This window comes from Notechis scutatus, chromosome Z (assembly GCF_049901735.1).
Source record: "Notechis scutatus isolate UNSWTSFEM ecotype Mainland chromosome Z, rNotScu1.2, whole genome shotgun sequence".
NCBI classification, from domain to species: domain Eukaryota; kingdom Metazoa; phylum Chordata; class Lepidosauria; order Squamata; family Elapidae; genus Notechis; species Notechis scutatus.
In genome coordinates, this window is record NC_142025.1 from 110,961,396 (window position 1) to 110,981,879 (window position 20,484).

The 20,484-nt window shown below is 39.8% G+C and overlaps 1 protein-coding gene and 1 pseudogene across 1 annotated transcript; both read right to left on the reverse strand.

Moving 5' to 3' along the window:
* Nucleotides 1-6,654: 6,654 nt before the first annotated feature.
* Nucleotides 6,655-15,982, reverse strand: LOC148129120 (extracellular calcium-sensing receptor-like). Its single transcript, XM_087947356.1, has 4 exons — nt 15,906-15,982; nt 9,755-10,034; nt 8,298-9,143; nt 6,655-6,930 (listed from the first exon to the last, which is right to left on the reverse strand). Exons 1-4 carry the CDS (start codon nt 15,980-15,982, stop codon nt 6,655-6,657), a joined length of 1,479 nt encoding a protein of 492 aa, XP_087803482.1.
* LOC113428693 (sal-like protein 2 pseudogene) lies at nt 15,790-20,284 on the reverse strand (annotated as a pseudogene).
* Between the last annotated feature and the right edge of the window lie 200 nt (nt 20,285-20,484).

Below are 20,484 nucleotides of genomic sequence, written 5' to 3' on the forward strand. Positions count from 1 at the left end.
GTTGTTTTTAGCTGCCCACACTAAAGCTACTCTCAAGGTTATTGCCTTTAAATTTGGTGCAAATACTTCATCATAATCACATGCAGTTTGATTAAATCCTTGAGCTACCAACCTAGCCTTATGGGTAACAGTCCCATTTTTACCAGTTTTTAACTTAAATATCCATTTGCAACCAATGGACTTTTCACCTGGAGGTAATTTGGCATTTTCATAAACTTTCATTTCCTTTAATGAATTTAACTCCTTTTCCATTGCCTTTTGCCAATTCTCCTGATCCTTTGCAGGATACATCCTAAGTTCTTCAACACTAGTTGGAACTTTACTAACTTGGCAAACTACACTTGCTTGATACCTATCAGGTGGTCTGGTTACACATGTAGAACGTCTAGGTATTACAGGGCTTACAGGTGGACTTTCATGTTCTACCTGTTCCTCATTATCTATTTCTTCCTGTTCTGGTATTTCTTCCTGTTCTGGTCCTATATGCTCTTCTTGAACTTCCTCTTTAATTGTACTCTTCTTATTACTGATTTTTTCTTTTTGTCTTTTGTAGGGTTCTATAATTACTTCCTTACATGAATCTTGTTCCAGTTTTTCCCATCCTACATGTTTTAGGAATTGTGCACTAGCGCTACAGTAAACTCTAGATGTACCCTTTTCCCAGAATCTGTATGATTTGTGATTAGATTCATAACCTACAAAGAATAACCTTTTAGCCCTATGCTGCCCCTTTTGTCTCAGTTGTGTAGGGATATGCACCCATGCTGGTGCTCCAAATGTATGCATGTAGCTTAGGTCAGGTTTTCTGCCATGCCACCGTGTGAATGGTAATTCACCAGTTGTTGAGTTAACAACATTATTCAATATATGATTACCACACATTATTGCTTCTCCCCACAAAGTTTCAGGTAATCCTGAATCTGACAGCATAGTACGAGCCATTGCTTGTAATGTTTGGCTTCGTCTTTCTATAAAGGCATTATGTTGTGGCCTATATGGTGCAGACTTTTTATGTTCAACACCTGCCATCTTCAGTTTATTTTGGAATTTATTGTTTATAAATTCCGTACCATTATCAGTGATAAGAGTTACTAATTTCCTTTTAGTTTTTCTTTCAGCGAATTTAAGCCAATTAAAGAAATTCTGATATGTTTCCGTTTTGCTTTTCATTAGATAACATATCTGGAATAATGATCCATTATACTTAGTATGTAACGAGCACCTCCTACGCTTGGTTTCTTAGGACCTATAATATCAGCAAATACGACCTCTAGAGGCTCCTTTGTTTTAAATCCATTAACTCTATTTGCTGGTATCACCTTGCTTTTCTCTTGACTACAAGAATTGCAGTGCAAATATTTACTGCAAGGTTTCAGTTTTATACCCTTAGATCAGGGGTGTCAAACTCAAATTCATCGGGGGCCGCATCAGCAGTTTGGTCCCCATCAAAGGGCCGGTTATATCTGTAGGTCTATGTGTCCACTCTTTATTATCATAAATTAATGTCACTGCATTCAATTATTACTGTTTTTTGTAATAATGTAAGTAATAACTAGCTCTGAAAGCAGAAACATAGTCAGAATAATGACAAGTAGATATTCAAATGTACAATTATTGTACAATGTATTGAAAAATGTTTTTGGTAACAAACATTAATTTTTTTAAACATACAAATATTGCCAAACACTGTTTATTAAACATATGGAAAACACAAGGCATTACCTTTTTTAAACTTTACTGACTAGATGGCTGACATCGTTTTCCTAAGGTCAGTCCATCGATGTTTGGCGTTAGGTCTTGTGCTGTAGCAATCCGCAAAACAGCATGGAGGTTATCATCAGTGATGCGTGATCTGAGCTTGGTCTTGTTCAGATTCATGACTGAAAACATCTGTTCACATAGATAAGTGCTCCCAAACATGGACAGAACACGTGCAGCTTGAAGTCGGAGCTGTGGCATCAAAGCAGGGGGAGGAGACGGTAAAAGTCGGCGACTGTCGCATCCTGGAACTTCACTTTCAGGCTGCTGTTGGACTGCCCCCTTTATAGTGCCCAGCCATCTGCCCCCTCCATTTACTTTACTTACCTTTTACTTCTTTCTTTCTTTTACTTCTTTCTTCTTTCTCCTCTCCGCGGCGTCCGCGCTCCTCTGATCCCTGGAGATGTCGGGCGGACGTCACGTGATGACATCACGTCCGACACCCAGGGAGCAGTGCGGGGAGGAAGAAGTCGGGCCAGGTCCCGGAAGGTAAGTAATTTTTTTTTTTTAACTTGAGCCATTTTTAAAATGAATTTACTCCGTGCAGGCACGGAGTAAATTCATTGAAAAAAAAGGGGGAGGCTGCAAGGCTGGCGGCGGCACCGCGGGCCATCAGACGAGGTCTGGTGGGCCGGATTTGGCCCGCGGGCCTTGTGTTTGACACCCCTGCCTTAGATAGTTCTACCGTTTGTTTGAGCATTTTAAAATTTATATGCCCTAAACGTCTGTGTAATAAATGTATGCACTCATCATGAGGTTTAACATTATTATAAACTGTGTTAGCTACCTCTAAATTATCATTTAACACATACAAATCACCTCTTAAAGTTGCAGTCACTTTTTTACCTTCTTTTTCAATTATGCAATTGTCTCCCCTAAAGGTAATTACATAACCTAGTTTAACCAAAACTCTAACTGAAAGCAAATTAAACTTAAGTTGTGGTACATATAACATTTTTACATTTTCTTTTATGCAAGAACAATATGCTATACCTTCACCTTTAGCCTTAAATTTCCAGCCATTAGCTAATGATATCTGCTGTGAACTTGTGGACATCTTAACAAATCTTTTCTTATCTTTCGTTATGCAGTGCGATGCTCCACTATCTACCACCCATAAATTATTATTCACAGTTTCGTTGCTATACATGGCTAACTCTATGCATTTCTTATCCTTTTGATGCCTTTTAGCATTCTGGCTGGCTTTTTGGCTTTTTCCTTTTTTGCAGAATCTAGCCAAATGTCCTTTTCCTCCACAATTAAAATATTTTCTAATTGTATACACTGACAAAGATATTTTCTCTTCTTCACATTGTGGTTGTTCCCTTCTGAGTTGATCCCTTTCAAGCCTTCTTCTGGCTTCTTCAATTAATCTGCCAGTAATGTCAGTTAATGTAAGGTTATCTTTTGGCAGTGAAGTTACGTAGTCATAGTAGCTCTCATCTAGAGAAGACAAAATGATATAAACTTGGTGTAGTTCAGTGAAGATAAGTTCTTTTTCATGCAGTTCCTGAAAAATTCTCTTCATAGAGTTTATATGACTCAGCATGTCTCCATTCTTTTGAAGATGTATTCTAAACAGCTTCCGTGTAAGATTTATATGTGCTCGTACACTGTCTCGAACATAAATCTTCTTTAAATTCTCCCAACATTTTGCAGCTGTTTCTTCTCCACGAATATGAACAAGCTGTTGGTCAGAGAGTGTCAGTCCTATTATACAGAGAGCTTGCTCATTCTTCAGTTGATATTCTTGTATTTTCTGGGCATCATCCTCATCCTCTGGATCCCATGCATCTACCTCTGGTGGGTTTTGTATTATATTCCACAAACCTTCTCTTCGTAGAAGTAGGCTGCATTTCATAGACCATGAAACATAGTTTGTTCCATCCAGTTTGGATATGAGAGACAAACTTTGTAAATTGACTTGTGCCATCTTTATCTGGATATTAAACTATAATTAATAAAACACAGCTGTCTGTTTACAGTATTGTGTAACTACACAAACTCTCACTTTATATAAGCCTGTTATATCCTGGTTAGTCTGACTGTGCACCTGGGCCCATAACCAGTGTTAGGGATATACACCCTAGCAGAACGTGCAACGGCAGTCTAGCAGACAGGCAGATATGTGAGATAAAAACGTTGTAGTAGCTTACACTCAGTAAGACAGATACACTGTGCAAGTTAAATAGTTTTTATTCCAGCAAGAGTTATAGCATAGCCAAACAGTCCATATGTCATACACTAAGTTCAGTCAGTCCGGGGGTTATTCAGTTTGCAAAGTCCAGTGTAGAAAAAGAGGTCATTAAACTTACAATATCAGTCCAGTGATATATCTCTTTTGCAGTCAGAGATATGAAGAAAAATCAAACCCCTTTTCTTCTCTCAGCAAACACGCAGTTATCACCATCAATCTATCATTGTCAGCATTCCAGTAAAAGCTGGCAAACAGTGAGCTCTCTTGCTCCCTCTTATGGTGATTTTACAACCGCACCCAAAAACTTGGTTTACAGTTTAAAGTGATACACACAATCATAGTCTATATATATAATTTTACCCAAACTAAGTTAGGTAACCATGTTATCCCCAACAACGTTGTCCTGAACAAGTTCTCAGAGCGAACACACCCACTTTTATTCCTTGTGGGGCATGTCAGTCCCTCATCTCAGTCTCTGATTCGTCCTTTCTTTCTGCGTTGCAACTCGCACTTTTTCCTGCGCCATTGCCTCGCATCAAGCCAGCATTCCTCAGCTTGATCTTCAGTCAGAGACTCTGATATGCTCTCCTGGTTATCTGCAGACACCTGAGGCACAATCAGGGAGGAAGGTCTTGCCGAAGAGGAAAGTCTTGGGGAGGAAGGAAACTCCAAATCCTCTAACAAAGCAGGCTCAAACCTCAGAGCCAAATCCTCCTCTTCCTCATTATCCAAGTCTTCGTCCTCTAGCAAATCAGGCTCAAAACTCAGAGCCAAATCCTCCTCTTCCTCATTGTCCAAGTCCTCAACCTCTGACAAAGCAGGCTCAAACCTGGCAGCCTGCCAGGTTAGGATAAAACACAGCCAAACACTGCAGAAGACCAACATGCTGAAGGTGATGAATTTGGCTTCATTGAAACTGTCAGGTAACTTCCTAGCTAGAAAAGCAGCAGAGTAGCTAACCAGAGCAAGAAAACCCATGAAGCCCAAAACACAGTAGAACATGACCAAGTCTTCATTGCACTCCAGGATGAGTTCTTCAGGTATTGAGTGTGCATCAAAATCTGGGTATGGTGGGGATGTTATCAGCCACACAGCACAAAAACACATTTGGACAAGGGAGCAGGCTAGAAGAATGAAACCGATCATTCTTCCGCCCACGCATTTCCTCAATATGGAATCAGGTTTGGTGGCCATGAATGCTAAGACCACAACAAAGGTTTTAGCCAAGACACAAGAAACCGCCACCGAAAAGATGAGCCCAAAAGCTGGCTGTCGAAGGAAACACACAATTGTATTGGGTCTCCCAAGAAATAGGAAGACACAAAGGAAAGAGAGGAGGAGGGAAACTAGGAGAATGTAGGTGAGATTTCGATTGTTGGCTTTGACGATGGGAGTGTCTTTGTATTTCATGAAGATTGTGATGACCAAAGTTGTCATCAAAGAAAAGCAAAAGGAAAGAAAGGTCAGACTGATCCCCAAGGGTTCTTCATAGGACAAAAAAGTGATCCGCTTTGGAATACACATATTTTTGTCAGGATTTGGATACTGATCTTCCAGACATGGAGAGCAGTCATCTACACCTGAAAAAGAAGACATCAATTGGAATTGATGGAGTGGATTATAGACAGTGTTGTACCCTCATGGCTTAATCCCATTATAATGTATTTGGAAATTTCGTACCCTTCTTTTTTGATATTTTCCCCTCTGGACACAGACCACAAACATAGCAGCATAATGATTCCCCATCTAACTTTTCCTTGCTTTATCCTCTCTCACAGGGATCATTACACAGAGATAAAGGAAGTGCCTATAAATGAAGTAAGAAGAATATTTTTAGATACAAACGGAAGAAAAAGGAAGTGTTTGAAGATATATTGTTACTGTGGAATCAACTGCATACAAATGGATTGATAAGGAGAAGCCATGTGATTACATTGTTTTGTTATCTAATTGAACTGACATAATAATTCATTCAATATCTATAATTATTGTTGTCAATGGCTTTCTATATCCATGAAGCACAGTCTCCAATGATAATTTTTGTGCTGGTTAAAGATGTTTTTCTCATTTTCTTAATTTTGAAGTCACCAGACTGATGAAATTTAGTACACTGGATTGTAGCTTTTACTTCAAAATAGTAACATCAGAATGGCTACACTGTGTTGTATTCTTATAATTAAATTATAATTAAATTTTAAAAAACCCCATTCATTGTTACCAAAGAGCCAAAGTAATGAGTACAATATTCTATGCCAGGGATGTCAAAGTCAATTTCATTGAGGTCCATATCAGGGTTTTGTTTACCTCAAGTGGGGGGCCAGGGGGCATGGCCATATTGAAGTAACTCATGTCTGTGTCATCTGTGGTAGCTTACGCAATTCCCCCCAGATTCCATTTTTGGCTGGGACAGCTTCTTGCTGAGGTCTGCCAGTGAAAACGGACACAGGCACCAAGACTCCATATTCGCTGGCAGAGGTATTGCAGGCTGGTACTTTGGTGTTTCCAGGGTGGCCCCCTGGACATATTTAAGCACTCCAAGGGCCAGATCCAGCCTGTGGGCCTTGAGTTTGACACCCCTGTTCTATATCAACGATTCGAAAAGTAAACATTCTTACAGATAATTTTTTTCTTCTCTAGAACATTGGTACTTAGGCTAGTTCATAGAAGATGCTCTAAGAATTACATTAATAAAGATATTTTTATCCTACATAAATGAAGGCAGAGCAGTCTATATTCAGACAAATAACCCGATTAAAGCCTCCTGGCCACATGATGGAATGTACAGAAATACTGAAGAACTTGTCTGCTGGAGCTGTGGGATCCACCGTTCCAACTTGGACCCTAACGAATGACTGGTTGGGGAATGTAACCCAATTGATAATATCATATCCACCAATGAATTGTCCATTTTCATCAAAGGAGACCTTCTCACCAACACTGTTGTTGAATCTGACACTTCTCAGAAAAGAATGAGTCTGAAATAGAGACAGCAGAGAGAAACGAAGAGAGAAAAGGACAGAAGAAGGAGAAAGAATTTATAATATATTTATTTATATACCCCTCACATTCTAGACAACTCCTACCCTCAAAATGACATTATAGAGAAATGCACATAAGAATAACTAGACACAAGAACAGTTTTTTTTCCTGAATGCCATCACTCGGCTAAAGAAATAATTCTTTCAACACTGTCCAACTATTTACTAAGTCTACATTACTATTACAATCAATCTTCTTATTGTTCCTATCACCCATTTCTTCCCACTTATGATTGTATGACTGTACTTTGTTGCTTGTATCCTTACAATTTATATTGATTGTTTCCTAGTATGGTTTGATTGCTTATTTATACCCTATGACTATCATTAAGTGTTCTACCTTATGATTCTTGATGAATGTATCTTTTCTTTTTATGTACACTGAGAGCATATGCACCAAAGACAAATTCCTTGTATGTCCAATCACCAAACAAAGAATTAAATTGAATATATGTTCAAAACATAGACATGGATTTTTAAATAATTCTATTGTATTTCTATTGTTTCTGTTTCTATTTCTTTCTATTTTTATTATTTCTTAATAAAGAAAAGATAAAAACTTTTATTTTAGCTGTAAGCCAGAATCAAACAAATAACAAGTAGCAAGAGTCTAAGATGTTTCAAGGGAAGAATACTGTAAAATCTCCAGTCATAGGTGGTATTTGTTGGTTCTCCGAACTACTCAAATTTTCTGCTACCCGTTCTCCAGAACTGATGAGAACATGCTGAATGCCACCTCTGTACCACCCTACCTCTATTGACAGTGGGAATTCAAAGGCAATTATCATCATTAGATTTCTCTGTCCAGTTGTGTCTGATTCTAGGATATGGTGCTCATGTCTGTTTCTTGGCCAAGGGAGCCAGCATTATCCAAAGACATTTTCTAGACTAAACATATGGCAGAGTGATGGAACATAGTAAGGAGGTGGATTCCAGATTGGAGGGGGAGCATTTCAGAGAAGTAAAAGGCAATTCATTTGAGAAAAAAAAGATGAAGGTAACCACTTTCCTATAGTTCCCAGGATATATTGTAGAGACACACAGTAGAATGCTCAGTCCTACAAGATTTTGCCTACAGGTGTGAAACAATAAAGAAACCAGGGTGGAAAAATCATCATGTGTTACCAAGAAGTTTTTGGGCTTGGAAGGCAGTTAATTTCATGGACAGAAACACATTCTAGGTATTTCAAATTGTTAATTCAATGCTACACCTCACTTTTAGATCTAAGGTCAATTCCCCTAAACAACATTGTTTATTACGGTTAAGGACAGACCTTGAAACTACAGATATGGTAGTTTCTTACCTGCCACCACATCTGATTGTGAAACTGTTTCCTTCCTTCTTTCACTATTTTTCTGGATTTGGATAAATACAGAGATTGCAAAGCATGTGCCACAGCATAGACTGCATTGTAAATATTGTAACTCTGCCCAATGATGCAGGTTTCAAACACAGATGTAGGTAGAGTCCAAAGCTTCTCCTGTCCAGTACAAGTTTCCTCAGATTTCTCAGTTCTTGAGTTGGAGAAGAAACAACCAAATGCCTGTTCCCAGAAATCTTTCCTAAAATGATCCTGATAGTCATTGTTTGGACTTAGATTGTGAAGGAATTCCTGGAAATCTTTGACCTCTTTTGTGTGAACTGCAAAGGATAAAGCCCCATGTAAGAAATGAATGTCCCATGATTTATGAAGGCAAAGTGAGGTGAAGTCTGTCTGAGCATTTATAAGCCAGATCTTTGGCTTCTTTGGTATGTCCTCCACTTCTGAAAACTGGAGGATACTTCTCAGAACTGATATAGTTTGAATTTTACCATATACGATTATCACTTTGGCCTTGCCCTTCATGAGAACATGGTATATATGTAGACATTCATCTATTACATCAGTAAAATCACTATAGAAATCTGCGTTTGGTATCTGTGCTATGAACTCAGTGCAGATGCCATTCTCAAAAAAGATAGGGACCACTTCCTGGACAAATTTCTCTGCTTTCTTATTCTTTGCTACAAGAATTCCAACCCAAATCCATCTTAAGTACTTCAATAACAGCATGAGGCCCTTATGTTCATAGGATTCATCTGGAAACATTTGCTGGAAGAAAACCACTTGAGTCCCTTTCTCCATGGCTGGAGCAGAGCCATAGGTCAACTAAAGGAAGACAAACATATGCAAATGGAAAGTGAATTTCTGACACTGGGTACATTCATTTGAGCCTTTGGGTGCCCTTGAGTTTATATACTGAAACATTATGCAACTAGGTGCATTTATTTAGAAAGCAACCAAGATGCAACCAAGATGTCCCCTGAGTGTGAAAAAAAGGAAAAAACAGGGGTCAATCTATTCTCCAAAGCACCTGAAAGTGGGACAAGAATCAAGGGATGGAAATTAATCAAGGAGAGAACCAGGTTAGAACAATGAATGAGTTGAATGGCTTGCCTTCAGATGTTGTGGGTCACTACATTACTGGAGGTATTTAAGAAGAGATTGGACAATCATTGATATGAAATGGTATAGGGTTATGTTTGAGCAGGCGTTGGGCTAGAAGACTTCCAACTCTTAATTCAGTGTTGGGCATTGGGGAATGTTTTTCTATGCCTTGTAACCCCACTTTCTGTTCAGAATTATTACTAGGGTAATCCTATCAATCAAAAAATAATATCCTGGATTCTGAAAGTTGTCTCCTTTTTTAGAGAAAAAAAGCACACAGACTTCTGGTGAAGTATGGCAATTTAATAATGCATATCTTCTGCACGTCTTACCTGAGGAACTTCGTAGATGGACAATATAGCTACCATGTGAAGAGAGATATCAGGTCCCCCAATCACTGCAGCCAAAAGTTTTGGGACCCCACATTTGTAGTTCGGGATGAATTTTCCATGAGTGAAAGGCAGCAGCATCGAAGCAGTCCACCTGGGACTGAAATGACTGTCAAAAATATGAAACCCCAGCGTGATATTAGGAAGGATCTGCTGGTTTTCATTGATCTCTTTTAGAGTAAATGCTAAGGCCAGGACATGCTGGTAATTCTGAAAAACTATTCTGTAAAGAAAAAAAAATACATTAAGAAATGTCTGCTTCATAAAGTGCTGGGATCCAATTTTTTTTACTACTGGTTCTGTGGTGTGTCTTGGTGAACATGGCACGGGAAGGATCCTGTAAAATCTCCAGTCAGAGGTGCTATTTTCCAGTTCTCCAAACAACTCAAAATTTCTAGTACCGGTTCTCCACAACTGGTTAGAACCTGCTGAATACCTCCTCTGGTTTCATACCATGGCACCTGCAATCCTTCAGTACAACACATTTTGTAGAATGTGTCAGTGCGACATCTAGAAACATTGAAATCCAATGGCAGAAAAAGAGTTAGTGGTATTTTCAGTCACCCTCTGAGTTATTTGTTTTCTCATTAATTTATTTGTTATTTTTATATTGTTTCAATTTTTGTCAGATGATGGACATATGTTTAGCCCAAGCATGTTCAAACTGAGTTACTGATGATTGACCTGTTACCTTTGCTTGGAAGTTGGTTCCAAGCTTGCAGTACACTTTCTGTGAAGTAATAATTTCTAACATGAGTTTTGGACTTCAGTCAGTTTGAAGTTTTTGATTTTTGCTTAATATTGAATTAATTATTTAATTAAATTTGAAAAGTTAAAACTAGACATTATTTGCTTATAAGAAGCCCATATTAAGAAACAACACAATTAAATTATGGAACATCCCAAAATTGGAGAGTTTTATCCCTTGTTACCCCAACAAAAGAAGAGTGGGATAACTCTCTATGTAAAAGAAGCAATGAACACTAAGCAAATTTTTACAGACAAGGTAGGGAGGATTTTGATGGTGCAGATGACAATGAACTATGAACAGATATAATTAGTAGCAATATACACACCAAGATGACTTTTATAGAAAACTTCACAAGAAAATAATAGAACGGGAATATGAAAATATATGCATAGTAGGAGGTTTAATACCATTGTGGATATGGAATTAGACTATAAAACTGGAAAAGTAAATAAAAAAGCTAGGAAAACACTCCCAAAAACTTTTTTCAAAATTGCAGAGGAAATAGGTATTCAAGATGCATGGTGAAGAACAAACCCCCAAGGTTTATAATTCACAAAATTTTAGAATGTGCAGAGATGGATTGGCTCATGCTGAAATTAAAGGATAAGGAGGACTCAGAGTACTATTTAATTTGGAACATTTGGTACCAATGGTTCGACAATAAAGTACAATAAGGAAAGGTTACAAAAGGAATTTAAAAAGGAGAAAAAAGGGAAATAAAATTGGAATACTAGCAAACAGACAGTGAGGGAGAAGTTATAGAAATTGAGGCACTGTTAGGAAAAAATGAGATTTAGATAAACATCCAGATTAGGATTTATAATTACCTAGATATAGTGTAGAAATATATAGAAATATGCAATAATGAATGATAAAAATATGTTCCCCTCCTCCTTTTCCCATATTTACGGAATATTAAACTATACCACATAGTCTATAAATACCCTTGTTGTTTGTTTTGGATTTATGTACATGTATTAAGTGTCAAAATGATATTCTTTTTTCTCTTTTGTTTTTTTTCTTCCCTTTTTTCTTGAATTAGTGACCTGTAAAGATGTTATAGCTTTGTTTATTAACATTAATAAAGAACTGTGAATTAAAATAGTTAATATGAAAACAAAACTGTCAAATTCTAAGTGTACATATCGTACTTAGTGTACTGCCAAGAAAATGATATTGAATGATGCTGATATAATTTCTATTACAGAAACTTTTGTAAAGCTTTTTAACATTTTAATTTTTGTAATTTTTTAAATATTTTTATTATATGTTATATATTATTTTATAATGTTTTAATATAGATATGATGTGGATGTCAGCAGAGCTAAAACTCAATGTACAGGAAACAAATATAGAAATATGCAACTGGGCAGAATACAACCTGATAAAAGTTACATGGGAGGGAGAAAAAAGGAAACTAAGATGGACAGTGAATCAAACAATATTAAAAGAAAAGGGGTTTATCCAATTTATGGAAAGAGATTTGGATTTTTTTCTTTAAAGAAAATAGAAAAGAAGAGATGTTTCTACAAAAAGTATGGAATACAGCTGAGGCATATATTAGAGGGCTAATCATAACATATATGAGAAGGAAAAATAAAAAGAGACAAAATCAGAAGACAGTAGAAGTATAATATAAGAGACTAGAGACAGAATTACAAAAAGAACCATAAAAAGGGAATATTAAAAATAAAATGGAATTAATAAAGCACAAGCTGAAATTAATAGATAAAAAAGGACATGCACAAAAAATTAAGAGTGCCAAACAAAACTTATTTAAAAATGCAAACAAACCAGGAAGATGGTTGGCATACAAAGACCAGGCCTAGATGGGCTACTTGCAAATCTATATAGAGACTTACAATAAATCTTAAGTACTCCAATGTTGGAAGTGCTATTGATGGAAGCGAAAGTACCAAATTCATGGATGGAAACATTTATTACTCTCATACCGAAAGTACACTCAGATTTACAACAGATAAAAAACTACAGACCAATATCCTTATTGAATGCTGATTATAAGATATTTGCCTCAGTAATTGCAGAAAGGCTTAAAATATTTTAAAATCAATCTATATATCCAGAACTTGATCATGTCTTCTACATTTATTGTCTCACAACTACAATCTATTTCACACTCCTGGCTATTTTCTACACCCCCTATGCAATTGAATTCTGTCCGTTGGCATTACTTGAAAGTTAGTCAATTTACAAGGGGTCTGTGTTTCTGTTGTCACGCTAAACACATTTGGCTTTATAATTGGTCTGATTATGATGCTGCTCAGCACATATTAAAAAAGCTAGGGAATTATAGTTATTGTTCTGACTACTATTGGTTGTCAGGTATCTTTAATTCTTCTTTGCATGGAATTAATATAGCTCCTGATATGTATCCTGACAATTTTCCTATTGTTAATGCCTCTGATCAATCTAATACAGGATCGATATGCGCTGGTTGGCAGCTTAAGGATCCTAATATGTGGTTCTTTTTTGATAAATATGCTACTAATGTTCATCCTCAGAATTATCAATGTGCAACTATAGGTTATTTTACTCTACCTGTTCAAATAGGTACGCTCCCATCAACTCGACAGCGGCGTTTCTCTCTGAGGCCTACATGTAATGATGAAGTCATTATTGACACACAATTGTCTTCTGGTTCTACATTTGGCCGTGCATTGGCAGGGGCCGTTACAGGAGTCCTTACTCTAGGCTCTTGTCCTGGCATAATTGCTCAAGAAAACAGACGATCTATTCTTGATCTCACCTGTAGACTTGAAAAATCCATCAATGCTACCGCTATTATTCATTATTTGCAGCATGAAATAGAAGACTTAAATCAAGATGTCTTACAGCAGTGTTTTGCCATAGACTATCTTTTAGCCCGTCAGGGAGGGTTCTGTACGTTATTTGGACGCTGTGGATGTGCTGTGCATTTTCATTCTTTGAATAAAACTATTGAGGAAGAGCGTGCCAATTTACAATAATACATTCAAAATAATATCCATGCTCATTACTCACCTTTTGAGTGGCTAACCAATTGGCTCCCTGATTGGTCTTGGCTCAGACAGTTTTTCCTTTATTCTATAATTATTATTATTGTACTAATTGCAACCTGTTCTTTTATTCAATGTATTCCAAATTTATTCGCGTTGTTTCTTCCTGCTTCCCCCTCTCTTAATCCTCTACAATTGCGATACATTCATAAATCTTTGAATCCTCCATTTAAAATAAAAAACGAGGATATGTAGAGTTGTAATTGCAGGAATGTTCCATTCCAAGCAAATACAACTCAGGTAAACAAAGTCACTAATCTAAAGGAGGATTAGAGAGAGGAAGTAAACATATGTTAGACTTTAACTAGAGATAATTAATTGTATGGATTACTGTGCTAAACAGTAACGAAAGTTAAGCAGTAACCAAAGTTAACCAGTGATGGAGGATAACTAAAAATGTGTATAAATGGAAGACTATACTCCAATAAAGATCATCATGATTCAATTGTTCATGATCAAACAACTCGATTGCCTCATCATTACAACACAGCTAAATCATGATCACGTGACTGTGAGGATACTCTGATAGACATAAGTGCAGGACCAGATGTAAATTACTATTTTCAATACCGTTGTAACTTTTGAGCATTAAAGTCGTAAGTCAAGGATTATCTGTGAAGAGTTACAACCAGATTCACCAAGACAGGAAGCAGAACTTTTGAAATTGTTGACATCGGCCTCCACTTCAAAAGATGATTATAATGGGGATCTTAAAAAAATACGCGAAGAGCACAAAATACTTATTATTGCACATATTGACTACTGCCAGGATCGCCTTTGCCCAATGTTGGAAACAGCCATATACACCTGTAGAGGAACTGGTTATACAAAAAGTTATGAATTGTGCTGAAATGGATAAATTAACGCTGAGTTTAAAAGATAAGGAAGCTTCAATATTTTATAAGGTATGGGAACAATGGTATAGCTGGATAGATCGGAGGCAGATTAAGGATAAGTAATTATTAAATATAGAATATAGATAGAATAAGAATATAATTATGTACAAATTAATACCTGTAAATATTGTACAAATGATTGTTATATGATAAGCACCACAAATAGCTGTTATTGGGTGATATATTTTTTCTGTTTTTAATGTAATAAAAATTCAATAAAGTTAATTTTTAAAAAAAAGATGATTATACAAAACAGTGGCAACCTTCCATTAACAACTTGAGAGTTGAAATTTGGGCAGAATGGGATAATCCATGCTTCTCTACAATTACCAGCATCCAAATTTCTGAAGCCAGACTTGTGCACAGAGGAAAACTGTGTGAGGAAAGCATGGTTGTACCAAAACTCAAAGAGAAACTGGACATGAAAGTACAAGCATGCTTTTCTGTTATTCACACCGGTATGAGTGAGGTCTGGCCTTTATCTTAATAATGAGAGATGAAGAGATAAATCTCCAGGTGGCCTAAATGACTCTTTAAAAAGATGCAAATGACCAGCAAGGAGAATAAATCCTTCCATTCCCAACCATCCAGTCAGAGCTGAAGAAGCTTCTTCGTGAAACGTCTTCAAAGAAAAAAATAAGAAAACTCCAGTTGCCTATTGAAAAGGCACCTTTGGGACAATCATCACCTGGAGGACTGAGAATTTCCATAGACCCAAATGATCATGAGATAAAGCCTACCCAGTGGTCCTCAACTTACAACCAATTGTTTAATGACTGTTCAAAATTACAACGGCACTGAAAAAGTGACTACGACTATTTTTCACACTTAGAACTGTTGCAGCATTACCATGGTCAAATGATCAAAATTCAGATGCTTGGCAACTAGGTCATATTTATGACGGTTGCAATGTCCCAGGTCACATGATCACCTTTTGCGATCTTCTAACAAGCAAAGTCAATGGGGAAGCCAGATTCATTTAACAATTGTGTTACTAACTTATTTACTGTGCTACTAACACAGTAACAACCATGGGACAGTATTAGTAACTAACCTCAGGATTTCACTTAACTGTAAAATGGGGCAAAACTCTCTTAACAACTGTCTTCCATGGCAACATAAATTTTGGGCTCAATGGTTGTTGTAAATCAAGGACTACCTGTAATGTACAGCAGCAAAATATTTGGGATTTCTGGAGATTATTTCAAGGCAGGGAAGATTATTGGAGATTATTTTTAAGCAAGGAACCTAGGACGTTGCAGTATAGGACAATTAAATTTTTGCCCATAATCATAAATGGCACAAGAGTAAAAGATGGTATAGGACTTCTAGGGGTTTCCTCAGGAACAGCATGGAAGTGGTCTATCCAATTTTTTGACTTCCCTGTCTACAGTTCTCGATTCCCTATTAGTCTCTCATCAAGAGGCCAACCAATTCTGTTTCCATCTGCAGAACCTATTCTCCCCATTACACTGAGGGTGGTGGAGACTACAGAGCACCAGGTTAGGGAAGGTTGGTCCACCCAACACAAAAGTTATGAAGGTCTCATCCTGCTGAACTGCAGATCATAGGAGAGTTGTGGCACCACACATCTGGAGAACATCCATAGGAGAATCTATAGAGATTCTCAGTCATCCAGGTCATGGTTGTCCCAAAGGTTCTTTCTCAAGAGGCACCTGGACTTTCTGGTTTTTCTTTGAAGACGTTTTGCTTCTCATCAAAGAAGCCTCTTCATATTTGAGCTGAAGAAACTTCTTGGATGAGAGTGAAATCTCTTCAAAGAAAAATGAGATAATCCATAGGAAGAATGTAGCCTTGCCTATCCCAAGGACCCCTCTAGAGGGCGACAGACAGCACACTAGGGAAGATGCCTTCCTATCCAAGACCACAAGAGGAAGCCAGAGGTCCCCTATCCCACTGTCTTCATTTCTTACCTGGGGATGGGCAGTCATTGCATGTTTGCGCAAGGCTGCCCTGTCGGTGAAGGGCTGTTTGCAAATCCCACAGATCAGCACTGGTTCCTCTTTGGCTTGGCTGCCTTGATGCTGCTGCTTCTCGGACGGACCTTCTCGAGCACCTCCTTTGTCCTTCTCTGATTCTTCTTCCACCAGGGCAATTCCACCATCCTCTTTTTCCATATCGGCCTTCTCTTCCCCATCCTTCAAGGGGCAGAGAGGACTTTGGGGCCCCAGTGGGGAGGAGGAGAGTACTCCGGGTCCTCCCTCTTCCCCTCAGGCTGCTCCATTTCCTCCCCTTCTTTGGGAGGACCCAGACCTTCAGGACTGGATACCTGCTCTGCCTTTTCTCCAATGCTTTCCACCGAGTCTTCATCAGTGGGCTCCTCTTCTTCCTCCTCCTCTTCCTCTGACAGCTCCTCCTCCTGGGGGATAGGTGGCTGCTCCTGTAGCTTCTCCCCTTCTCCCAATGGGGCCCCCTCTGGGGCTGAAGGCTCAGGCAGGAGAGCTCCGTTGGGGATCTGCCCACCCAGGTGCATTCGGACATGCTGTTGGAGGCTCACAGCATTGGTGAACTTCTTCTGGCAGATGGGACAAGAGTTTTGTGCTCGGGCCGACGGGCTGGTTTTGTGGGCCACAAAGTGAGCCCTCAGGTTCCCTCGGGTGGAGAAGGCTCGCCCACAGACCTTGCACTTGAAGGGGAGTTCACCCCTGTGCTGCCCGTAGTGAAGTTGCAGAGCTCGGGGACAACTGAGGACCCTCAAGCAGATGACACATTGATTGGGCCCTGAAGATGCCGGAGAAGATGACACCGAGGAGCCAGCTGTGGATGGGGCCACAGAGGCTGTGCCCGTGGAGGACGAGGATCCTTGGCGTTCGATCTTTTCCACCAGCTGCTGGAGCTTGGAGGTCTCCGAGGGAGAGGCCTCCAGGACATAGGGAAAAGGCCCCATGGCTGGGCCTGCCTTGAAGTGATTGGCCAACCGAGCCCAGCTGGGCAAGGCCCCCACAAACTTCCCCAGCTGAAGACGGGCCCCTTCCGTCTCTGATTCAGGAGGGGTGTTCTCATCCCCCTTCCCCTTGGCTTCCACCGCCTTCATCAGGACTTGTTGAAACTGGGCAAAGCTTGAGCTGCGCCTGAAGGAGTCATGCCGGATAGTAGGCTCAGACTCTTGGTGGCACTCAGGGCCTTGCACTCGGCCACAAGGAGGGCCCCGTGGTCCTCTCCTGACTCGGCTTTCTCAGGTGGCATGGACATGCCATAAGGGAGTCCTGATGTGGTCAGGACATAGTCCAAATGCTCCGGGACTGGATGAGGGTTCATCTGGACATGAGGGTACTTCTCCCGGTGATGATGGAAATGGACATTAAGATTGCCTCAGGTGGTGAAACAGTTCCCAAGATGTTACATTTGTAGGGATGCTCGCCGGTGTGGGAGCATAGGTGGATCTGGAGGGCGCTGTCACTGCCAAAGATCTTCCCACAGAAACGGCATTTGTGGCACCCACTTAGTTTCTCACCTTCCAAGTTGGGTTCTCCCCCTCCCCCTCCTCCACCACCTCCTCCGTTCTTCTGTCGCAAGAGTCATGGAGATGTGGCTTGTTCCAGACCCCAAGCAGTTCCTAAGCACTGGGCTGCCAAGATGCCTGTGGCTGTAGGGAAGGCTGGAGCTAGGAGCTGCTCAGCTTTGGGCACTCTGGTGCCACCAGGGAATGGGTGGTAGAGATGGAAGAACGCTGGCTTGGGCACATCTGGAGAGGCAGATACCTGGCTCCTCCCAGGCTCAGTCTTGATGGAAAAGACGGGCAAAGAGGGCTTGGGTGGGGCAGATGCCACTGAAGCAGGTTCTGTGGTAGAAGTTGGAGCCCCAACCTGCCCTCATGAACTCAAGAGCAACACCTGGTGGCAGATCTGTTCCGTCATCTGCATCTGATGGAGTTGGCATTGTTGCAGAACACGCAACTCTTCCAGGATGAGAGGGATGTTGAGATGCCCAGTGGATAGAGTGGTGGGGGGAGGCAGGGTTAGTGGTAGTGGAGGAGGGCCCCGGGAAGAGGCGGACTCTTGGCTTGCCTCAGTCAGCAAGGGCCCAGGTTCCACATCCATGCTTGGAGAACTTTCGGGGTGGACCTCAATGGAAGAGGAGGACGACGAGCAAAAGCTAGAGTGCTCCTGGCCAGTGGTGGGAGTAGTCGCAAGTCTTGCCGAACTGGGGCCTCGCTCTGAGAAACAAGTAGTGGTGTGAGTGGATAATTTGGAGGGGTCCTTGAAGTTCATGTGACAGGAAGGGCAGGAGAAGGGGCTGGAGTCATCCCCAGTGTCTCCTGGGAAGGTAAAAGAAAGAAAAAAGAGAAGGAGACCAGATTTATAATAAATAAATAAATATAGGAACATAGAACACTGATGACAGATAAAGACTTAATACAATTAGTCCTTGACTTACAGTAGTTCATTTAGTGACCATTTGAACTTACAATGGCACTGAAAAAAGTCACTTATGATTGTTTTTCACACTTACAACCATTGCAGCATTCCTGCTGTCTCATGATCAAAATTCTGCCACTTGGCAACTGGTTCATATTTATGACTTGCAATATCCCAGGGTCATGCGATCTCCTTTTGCGACCTTCTGACAAGCAAAATCAATGAGGAAATCAGATCCACTTAACAACTGGCTTACTAATTTAAGAACTGCAGTGATTCACTTAACAAATGTGGCGAGAAAAGTTGTAAAATGGGGCAAAACTCACTTAATAAATTTCTCACTGAGCAACATAAATTTTGGGCACAATTGTGGTTGTACGTTGTGGACTACCTGTAGTGCCTTCTAAACCTTATTCACACCCTTAATATGTATATTTAAAATATATTTATATATTAAAAGGCTGCTGTTCCAGATTAGCAGACTGATACATGTCTGCATGATACTTCCTGTATATATATAGGTAGTCTTCAACTTATAACAGTGTCAGAGTACGCACAGTGTGACTAGGTGAGACAACCCAGGAGCAATTACAGCTCACAGAGGTTTATAATTAAATAGTGGTTTATCTACACAAAAGAATATACATACACGTACTAGGCAAAAGTCAAACACTCAATCAGCAATTAGCTACAGCAGGGAAGCACACAAGGAAAGAGAGTTATGCCCTAACAAGGCCTCTCTTATACTACAGCCTCTTAAAGTGGTAGCAGTCAAATAATTCTGCTGACTTGTTACAACCATTGCATCATCATTACAGTATTACAACATTACAGCAGCTGGTCAGCTATTAAATCATCATTACCCTAACGAACAGTTCATTTAATGACTATTCAATGCTGCAATGGCACTGAAAAAAGTGACTAATGCCCCTTTTTTTGTACTTATACCCGTTTCAGCATCCCCCTGGTCACATGATTTACATTCGGAGGCTTGACAACCAACTTATATTTATGATGGTTACGGGCGTCCTGGGCTTATGTGACCCCCTTTTGTGACCTTCTGATAAGCAAAGTCAATGGGGAAGCTGGATTTACTTAACAACCGTGTTACTAATTTAAGAATCGCAGGGATTCACTTAACAACTGAGGTGAGAAAAGTCATAAAATGGGACCAAAGTCACTAAACAAATGTCTCTCTTAACCATGTAAACGTTGGGCTCAAAGGTTGTTGTAATACAAGGACTACCTATATATAAGATAGGCAGAAGATGAGAAACACAGGCAGTACATCAGTGGTGGTATTCAAATAATTTAACAACTGGTTCACCCAGGGTCAGGTTGGTTGTCATGGGAGGCGTGGCCCATCTTCGTCCTTCAGCTCTGCTGCACATGCGGGACAAATCTTTCGCAACGACCAACCTGATCATGGGTGAATCGGTTATTAAATCCCTCCCCACCGCTATCAAAGTGGATCCTGGGAGCTGCACTGCAACGGAGCAGCCTGCATGAGGGAAGGAGGAGGAGCAGGGAGAAGAAAGAGGGAAAACAGCCTCCTCCTTCCCTCACACTGCCACTCCATGGCAGGTTCATC